This window comes from Setaria italica, chromosome VI, assembly GCF_000263155.2.
Source record: "Setaria italica strain Yugu1 chromosome VI, Setaria_italica_v2.0, whole genome shotgun sequence".
Classification (NCBI taxonomy): domain Eukaryota; kingdom Viridiplantae; phylum Streptophyta; class Magnoliopsida; order Poales; family Poaceae; genus Setaria; species Setaria italica.
In genome coordinates this window covers 16,643,891-16,653,359 of record NC_028455.1, presented here as the reverse complement: position 1 = coordinate 16,653,359, position 9,469 = coordinate 16,643,891, and the positions used below count along the sequence as shown (strand labels likewise).

Below are 9,469 nucleotides of genomic sequence, written 5' to 3'. Positions count from 1 at the left end.
AATTGACCAAGTAGAAAAACGAGCATTACTCCCGGTTAGGAAATCTCATATATCTCGATTTAACCAACCGGAACTATTAATCGTGACTAAAAGTCCTCATCTTTACTCTCAGGTTTTTCACCCGGGACTAAAAACCTTCCTTTAGTCTCGGTTAGTATAAGGTTTTTCGCTATAAAAATATTCAAAATTTCTAAGAGGCTCCACACAAGTCACAAGTCATGCGATTTTTCATACGAAATATGCGCGTGCGTGGTGTGTGGGATTCGAACCCATGACCTAAAGCCTCGCGCGTAGCTTCCTTACCATCTCATATACACAGCACATCTAACTGAGTAGGAGATGCAATCATTTTTGTAGTAACTCGTGGGGGACCCTTTAGTCTAAAGGGTGCCCGGTTGGTATTACCGTTTACCCTTTAGTCCTGATTGGTGTTACCATCCGGGACTAAAGCTCTTGGCCTCTTTAGTCCTTGCAAAAGTGAAGCAGGACGGCACATGGAACGGGCAACGTGGACTCATCGAGGATTTGCAGCATGAGGATGAACGGTCTTGGCAACGAGGGAGAGAGAGCCGCTGCAGACCTGCTATGCTGCCAGAGCACCAGAAGGAGCCGGTACTTGTTTGCCCTAGCAACTGCATCCAATAATTAGAATAGGCACATTGAAATCGACTTACCAAGGCGGCATGGTCAACCCGGACGATGACGGTGCGGGAGTCCTGGTCGACCGTGGTGGAGGCGTGGGTGTCATGGTTGAGCATCCATCAAGGTCGTGCTGCGAGCGTGGTGACAGGAAGCGTCGGATGGAGCGCAGTCGCAGCTGTCGTGCTTAGATCCAGCGAATTGTGTGTTGTCCTCTTTGTGGTCCTCTAGGTCGAGGATGAGGGCGAGCGCGAGGCACCAAACGTGGCGGCCGTTGGCATGGCAAGCGGAGATCTTGGTGTCCCTTATCTGAGAAGAGGTGGTGCGGTCGAGCTCTAGTGTTCCTCCGCTCCTCTCCTCGACCTCAGGTATGCAGTCAGCGGCGTTCGACATGTCGGAGAGGAGTCGCAGTCTTGCAGAGTTGATTGTGGTATGTGGAGCTGAGGAATCGGTGGGGCCGCAAGTTGGGGGGCTGGCGGGCGTGCTGCTTGCGAGAGGGGTATGCGCGTGTGTGGTGGGCCGCGCTTCATTTTTACGAAGTGAGATGTCTGGGTGTAATGATTGGTGTGGACAAATAAAAAGACATCACAGTGGGGGTAGTTAATGGGGTGGATCTAGCAAAGAAAACTTTGGTGAATTAGTAGGGTAGATTCTCTCCAAAGCTTTACCCATAAATCAGCGGATTACAAGCCCTCAGGCAGTTCAGTGCTCAGTTACTTCTTTTCTTATTGAATTGAAAATTGACATATATAAACTGAAGAGCTACTACAGGGCAGGATGCCAGTTCTATAAATACAGATGGAAGTTCCAAGGCATATCCAACATATGGAGAATACTTAACTGTAATCGTATTCTTGAATTCATATATGGTACGAAAATGACGAGGTCAAGGAGTAGGGGATCCGGGTAACCGCTGCGGATTGTTGCTGGAGCTTGTGGATATCCTTGACGATGTCAAACACGGCTTCAGGTTGTGCTAGCTGCAGCGCATTACGGGAGAATCTCTGGAGGGCATCCGCATCTGTGCTGAACCACCGGGCAACCTGTCTTGAAGCCTCCCTTGGGTCCTTGGAGAACACACCAGCACCGTTGTCCACGACATAAGGCACATTTCCAACTTCCTGCACAAGAGCAAAAGTTAATGATTTGTAATGATTATGTACCAACAAAAATCGTTCTGTGGCACTCTATGGTCTTATAATAAACACAGAACCACAGAAACAGTCACTCTCAGGTGGCCTACATACCAAAGATGAATGTAACTAGTCAGACCACCAAATTTAAGAATACCTTTGCTTAGACTTAGTAAACCAAATTAGTGATACTTCATGGAATAGTGGAGGAGGTCTGAAAACCCGTCAGCTTCCTCTCATGGCAAGGTGCAGTGTGGTTCTTCCAGTGCAAGGTGTGGGTGTTGCCGGATTGTGTCAGTGGCCACGTGAAGGAGGCCAGATAGGCCGGGGCTGTCAACAATTGGGCAACTACCTCTCGTGATGATTTATCAGAGACTGGAGTCACCTTAACCTTGTCTTCAACTCATGGAACCGCTGACTCTTGCATGAATCTACGGGAGTACGGGCATTGTGCATATGCCTACTAGCAACTTCGTAACAAGGTCATTGTGGGACAACGAGAGTTTGTGGCCAATTGTAGTTGGGCAAGACTGGGTACCATGGTAGTATTGGCTCGGAACGAAGGGAGAGGCAACACCGAGGACCTTATTTTGGCGGTACTACCGGTTCCTTGACTTCGGGAGAAATCCCTAGGTCTGATTTTAGCTGCCTATACCTAGCAACAGTCTTGTTGAAGGTATTGTTTTAAGATAACGATCTTCATGGTCTATGTGTTACCATGGCATGTGGATGGAACTGAAGATCAAATTGTGTGTTGTATTAGTTGCCACATGATATATAAGACCACGCTGCTCTTCTACTAATTTAAATGTTATAAATAGATTGTGTGTATCCTAGCAGGTGCGGAGGCCCGGGCGTGGTCTTAGTATAATTATATCACCTTGATGTAACTTTTTAAGATTACTAAACTTTCTCTTATAAAAAATGCACATACCTGTCCGGGGATAAAGTCGTTCAGGATAATAGGAAGTCCCCTTATCAATGCCTCTGCAATTGTGCCTGGACCAGCCTTCCAATGCGAGGAATAAATCCATCAGTAGTAGCACTGACAGAAATAATCAGTTAAATAGCATTAGCATGAATGGCGCCAACAAACCTTTGTGATGATGCAATCGCAGGCCCCCATCCACTTTTCCATCTGTTTTTCGAACCCTCTTATCTGAAGGAAAACATCTTCACACATCAGCCAAAACCCAAGGCCAAACTGTAACTGCAAAGGTATCCATCTGAAATGCGCATCATAACAAGGCATCATCCTCTCTATTCGGCATATTCTTGTATGGTACCTTGACAGGGACCTTCCATCTCAGGGACTGCAGGGTGGACCGTAGCACCTGATTCCTGCCGCAAATGACCACAATCTGCCCCATCGGGCGCCTTCTCCGGTAATCGTAAAGCTCCTCGCCAAGCGCCCTCGCGGTCTCCTCCACCGGACCAATTCCCTCGCCGCCTCCCATCAGTAGAACTGCAGGCAGTTCAGGAGCCAACTCAAGTTCTTTCCTGATCTCATCCTGTGAACCAAGCAGATGTAAGGCGGCATCACATGCAATGCAAGGAAGGACGTGCAGCTCAGAAAGTTAACCGAATTCGCTGCATGTACGCAGACCTTCTCGAGCACGGCACGGCAAAAGGAGGGCCTGATCGGCAGCCCGAAGACGCGGACTTGGGAGAGTTGGAGGCCTTGGATCAGGGCCCTGTTTGCCACCTCGGCGGAGGGGCAGTAGCACCTTGTCACGCCGTGGTGGAACCTGGACCACCCAGCATTCAGGTTTACACAACAAACTCCCCATTGGCCAATTCGTACTGAGCAGATGAGAAGCGCACGCAGCGGTTACCATGTCGGGTGGCAGGTGTTGAGGTCGGTGATGACGGTCACGAAGGGTACCTTGGGCTGCAAGCTCTGCCACTTGAGAACCCACAGCGGTATGTGCTGCATCAGCGGGTGCACGCTGATGATAATGTCCGGCTTATACTTCATGATCCCGGACACCACCTCGCTGAAACCAACCATTTGCATCAATCAGAACTTAGAACATAACTCGTCAACACTGATTCAGTTACCAAGCACATCATCAACACAACAACAGTGCTCAATATTTACGGATCAGGCAGTGTTGCTGCTGAGGAACTGACACATTGATACCGAGCAATGTAGTATGGGACTGTGGGGGGATCAATTCAAGTCGCGCGAGCGTACTTAGCGTAGAAGTAGGCGAGCGCGGCGAGGTACATGCCGTGCACCCATCGCGGAGAGGTGCCGTGGAAGGCCACCTTCCATAGGCGCACGTGGCGGATCATGAACTTGTACGATCGCTCCATGTCGTTCAGCGGCCAGCCGCCGTACTCCTTCCCCAAATCCCTCACAAACACCTGTGCCAATTGTCAAATTCAATTCAGCCAAAAGAAAAAATACACTGCAAAAATACTGAATAAACGGTTTGGAGCTCGATCGGTTTCTTGTTTTTGAACTTTTGAAAAGACGATTCCGAGGGGACGACGAGTAGGAGCGGCGGGCATTAGGCAGAACACCTGGTAGGCGTCGCCGAACTCGATGAGGAAGGCGTCGCGGAGGGCCTCAGCGGAGGCGCGGTGGCCGCCGCCTGTGTCGCTCATCAGGATGAGCACGTTCTTCGCCGCCTTACCGCCGGCGGAGACGCGGACGGCGTCGGCGGCTTCCTCGGAGAGCGCGGCGGCGAGGCCGTCGACGGGTAGGCCGCCACACCCGGCCGCGCCGTCGTAGAAGCCGCAGCGGAGGGGCTGGTATAGCTGGCGGCCGCCGCCGCCAAGCACGCCGCCCAGCATGGCGTCGCGTATGGAGCGCCGGGGAGTGGCGACCGAGATCACCTGGCGCGGGTTGCGGGGCCGTCTACGAGCTCTTTCTGGACCACTGGACGAAGCCTTGCAGGTGCGGGGAGTGGGCGGAGGAGGAACGAGAGAAGGTGGCGAGGCGAGGGGAGCTTTATTGCCGTGCCCAACAATGGATTCTTCTGTTTCACTTCACCTCATCATCTTCCTATTTATTTGTGATTTTCTGCCAACCGTCCTGGAATCAAACGCGTAATATTCCCTCCTAGATACCGGCATTATCCTCCCAAGACTATTGTGTGAACTGTGACTTAAAGAGAAATATATTTGGTACTTCCATTTCATAAGCACAAAAAATGTTGTACATAACGATACATGAATTTTTAATTTGTTTTCCCTTTTCTAATGACCCTTTGTCACTACGCGTAAAAATTGTTTTACCCATCGAAAACCAGAACATGCCACTTCTACTACGCATTTCAACATTGATACTGTATCATGCATTATATTCTGAGCGGTTTCAAATTTCTTTCAAACACCACTAACAATCAAGAAGAAAGGTGATGAGTTCCTACAAACTACTACTTTCCTTATTGTTTCGAATTGTCTAGGGGGAGAGCATCCCTACCTGAAATGTATTGAACGATGTGGCACACCACATACCAACGACCTCAGTTTTTAGGGAAACGAGACCAAAACCCTACGGCTCTCAGTTAATTCAGGAAAATCGGGCTAAAACCACACTAGATTACCTAGCTATAGTAGGCCTCAACTAGCAACAAGTCCCAGCACATGGACGAAATTATGGCATAACCACGAATACGAAGAACACCACACCCAGCACAAGGGTAAAATTGGGGCATATCCACAGATTACAACACAACGGCCATGCACTAGAATGTGGCATGACAATGATCACAACATAGCGAGGATTCTCCACGACGATGCCCCCGTCAAGGACACGACTGTAGAACGTCGTCATTGCCGGCCCAAGAACTGGACTAGGTTTTCACCCGGAGGTCCAACAATGAGAGTGCGGGAGGCACGTCGAAGATGCTTCTACGACACCCATGGGAGCCACCGTCAAAGCTTTTGCCACCATCGGTCACAGAACAAACGCTTTTGCTGCACATAGTCGATATCCATGGTACATTACCTTGCAATGCTTGAGCTCTCAGCAGCTCGCACGAGCAGCAAGGCACAACGTGGACAGCTAGCATGGTGGATGATTGCAGCCGCAAGGCCTCCATCGCCCTAGGTGGTAGCCGAACCACAGCTCGCAGCCCCTGCACTGCTTCGTGTCGGCCTAAACCTCGTGTTGTAGCCACAGCCGAAGCGCCTAGGCTGGCAGCCAACGAAGGTCCAGTGTGGGACAGCCCAACCCTATGGGGTTGGCGAGCCCCCCATCAGGGGGCTGTGGATCTGTCCGTGGAGAGGCTGGGCTGCGCCGGTAAGGTAGACCGTTAGTGCTTGATGTTGCTGCCACTGATTGACACATAGCTTGGTCAATCCACACCATCAGGGACTAGATCGAGCCATGGACACCCCTGAGACACGCCCGAGCAGATCCGCAAGGGAAATCACTCAAACAGGTAGGGGAACATTGGATCTGGGCAACCTAGTGCCGGATCTAGGTGCTGCCAACCGAAGGATGGCCGCCGCTGCCGGCTGCAACATCACCAGGAGAAAAAAGGGGGAGGGAGGAGGAGGCGCTAGTTGGTTAGTGAAGATGAGGACACCTGCCGCCACCCTAATCGCGGCCGAGCTCTGGTGGCGACGAGGAGGATGGCGGAGGGGGCGGTGCACGAGCACGGGTGGTGGTGCCGCCCGAGTCGCCCCTAGGGACGATGCAGGGGCCTCGGAGCGGTTAATCCACCGCTAACTGATTGTTACTACTTTCCTTATAAAAAAACTATACTTTCTGGCAAGCCAACTTTGCTAATGCCCAATCAAAATGATTAAAAACCCTCTGATTTTCTGAAAATCAACCGCGCTCCACCGCAGCCGAAACCCTACCATGTCCTCCTCAGTCCTCACCCCCTCTCCTCTCTCCTCCCCGTACCGTCTCCCCACCCTGCACTCTCCTCCCCATGTCGCCACCATGGCCCACCCTCCCTGCTCACCTCCATTGCCACGTGGTGGCAGATCCGACCTCCCCGCATCGTGCCGTGGTCAGCCGGGAACGTGTCGCCCACGCCGCGTCCTGCCATCGCCTCCCCGCGTAGGCTTTCCTGATGGACCCGCGCTTCCACCTGTGCTGCTAGATGCTCTTCTCAGAGAGTTTCGCCAATTCCCGAGCCACCCCGCAAATGGTGGCCACGCCTGCTTCTTTGACCTCTCCGCCGCTGGCGATGGCGCCTTCCTTCGCGTCGCCCTCCCAGAGCTCAAGAACCACCGCATCCTCGACTCGATCACCTGACGTCTCCTCTCCTTCTGTAGCACGACGAGGACGCAGCTGTCTACCGCCTCATCCACCTCTTCATGCACGACGTCGCTGAGTTCCCAGACATTGATTGCCTCTCCAACCAGCTGCACAAACTGGAGTTCGAACTCAACGTTGACCCCTTGTACAATTTCACGAGCGGGCTGCAGAATACCTCATGCTTCCACGGTTACAGGTGGTTTCAGGTGACCAGTGCAGGTACAGGTGGTTTCATCAAAGAAAAATAAAGGAGAGCTGCAGTATCAAATGAGGTATGGATCTAATTAATGTGACCAATAAAACAAAGTAGAGAATTACTTCTATGTTACTTAGTTCTTTTTATCCTTTGTAGAAAAATAATCAGTTTACTATTTACTCTAAAGTAGGACTAGAGTCATGTGTTCGTTTTGATTAATTTTACTTCACATAAAAATGTCACATTATGCTCAGTTAGTGAATGCACTGTTCAGATTATGTTCTAAGATAATCATGTAGTTCGATTAAACCTTAATTTTGTGTTGCTTTCAATACTAAAAAGGAGATTCTATTATCTGTGAATACTTGCAAGAATGATATGACCCATTATGTCAAAAATTTATCCACTCTACATGCTAATGAAGAGCAACAAATAGTGGAACCTATTGCTGATTTACCTTTATCACAAGATGAATTATTTGCTATTCCTTGTGATAAAGAGGACTTGTGTGCTGATAATTTTTTTTACTCCTATGCCACAAGTAGCAAATAATTGTGATACTTTTGGTTTGGAACCATACAAATGTGCTGAAGATATGGTTTTTTATCCTATTACTTGTGCACAAGATAAACTGAATTTGCTATCTTCTTTAAATACTTTGGGTTATATTGAATTTGATATTCTCTATAATCTAAATTCTATAAAAGAGAAACTTAATTTTGATTCTAGTTTGCCAAGTTTTAATTATTGTTCGCTTCATGCAATTAACAAATATGACAACAACGAAGAATATTTGGTGCATAAAGTTTATATTTGCTCTAATATGAAATATCCTTTTGGGCTACAATACCATAATCAAATAGGGGATTGCACTAACATTAATAATGTCTTGCAAAGTTTTTCTAGTTTTTCCCATATACAACAGGGTAAGCCCAAAGAAGGGGAGCATTGCTGGTTGTGACCGTGCAGCATAGCCGTCGCTCCGTGCTCCAACATCAAAGCAAGCACCTTAGAATGCCATTGGAGCAAGTTGAGGATGACTTGCAGCCAAGAAGGGAAGAATGATGAGGACATCACCTGCTTGGATACAACCAAATTAGTCACTTTTGATTCACAGATGAAAAAATTCTTTACCATGATTGTATTTGATACATTTGATGAATTGATGTTGCACCATTATGTGTGTTCATTGTCAATTTCAGAAATACATACGTGGATCAAAAATAGTGTTAAGCACACAGGAATGGCATGGAGGACCAAAGAAATAGATTGGGAGCCAAATCCAAGTATTCCCATCGTCCTCCACCAGGCCACCATGTCACATCTACTCCTTTTGTCAAGTAGCTTGGGATTTTTCAATAAGTTTTCAAAAACAAACCTTGCTTAGCTCCTCATTTGATTCTCTCAGATCGCTCAGTATGTATATATCCTCACCAAGGCATTTGACTTGCCTTTCTTCATCCTACTTCTAATGATGGCTATATGTGGAGCTCAAGGTAGGGTATGAAGAATAAGGCATACTTGTATCATATTTATTGCAAAGTGAAAAACTGGATCCAAGGAGAAAAATAAGTCATACAATTAGATCAAGATGTGCACGTGTATAGATATGGTGTATGGCGGATGGTAGATGAAATGGAAACTCCTTTTGTACGATCTCTCTCCCTTTGTAAATCCTTTTGAGAACATGGCTATCCTTCTTCTCTTTTTCTTTTTCTTGGACCTTCATGTGTCCAACTTTTTTTCTAATAGCCCATGTCTCTATTCGTAACAATAACGGGAGAGAAAGATGAACATATATAGTGGAGCATTTATTTTGCGAAATGGATGGATGGTACAATGCTAGCTTCTCACAGAAGCATAGCAAGGGGCAAATGATGTACATGTGGATCTTGATCATGAAAGCATAAAAAGAATACTCATATGGGTGACAACAATTTGACAAAGCTCAATGCAAAGACAAGCTGCATATGCATAAGGTTTTTCAAGATAACTCATCATATGGCTTTGGTAGGACTTTTGTATAAAGGAGGAGCTTGCAAAGGCTTTTAAAGTTTTCAAATAAATCTCCCAAGCACTTAACCTTCAAGAGTGAAGATCATATCATCAAACCATGTCACAAACATCAACTACTTAGATGGGCATGCTGTCCTAAAGATTTTTGTTCACAAGCATCAAGATGATAAGCATGGAATAAAACATATGCAAGCCAACCATAGGAAACATGTAGAGCAGGTGGAGCATGCTAATTCAATTTTAATTGGGTTTGATTTT

At 47.8% G+C, this 9,469-nt stretch overlaps 1 protein-coding gene across 1 annotated transcript; it reads right to left on the bottom strand.

The window, feature by feature from the left end:
- Positions 1 to 1,499: 1,499 nt before the first annotated feature.
- Positions 1,500 to 4,768, bottom strand: LOC101760868 (probable monogalactosyldiacylglycerol synthase 2, chloroplastic). Its single transcript, XM_004973129.3, has 8 exons — positions 4,302 to 4,768; positions 3,970 to 4,142; positions 3,608 to 3,769; positions 3,379 to 3,520; positions 3,059 to 3,283; positions 2,869 to 2,931; positions 2,707 to 2,781; positions 1,500 to 1,760 (listed from the first exon to the last, which is right to left on the bottom strand). The coding sequence occupies exons 1-8, from the start codon at positions 4,572 to 4,574 to the stop codon at positions 1,500 to 1,502; spliced, it is 1,374 nt and encodes a 457-aa protein (XP_004973186.1). The 5' UTR covers positions 4,575 to 4,768.
- Between the last annotated feature and the right edge of the window lie 4,701 nt (positions 4,769 to 9,469).

Coding starts and splice junctions, on each gene's coding strand:
- LOC101760868 (XM_004973129.3), bottom strand. CDS start 4,574: ATGCTGGGCGGCGTGCTTGGCGGCGGCGGCCGCCAGCTATACCAGCCC. Junction 4,143..4,301: donor AGTTCGGCGACGCCTACCAG/GTGTTCTGCCTA, acceptor CAATTGGCACAG/GTGTTTGTGAGGGATTTGGG. Junction 1,761..2,706: donor ACGACTTTATCCCCGGACAG/GTATGTGCATTT, acceptor GCTCTTGTGCAG/GAAGTTGGAAATGTGCCTTA.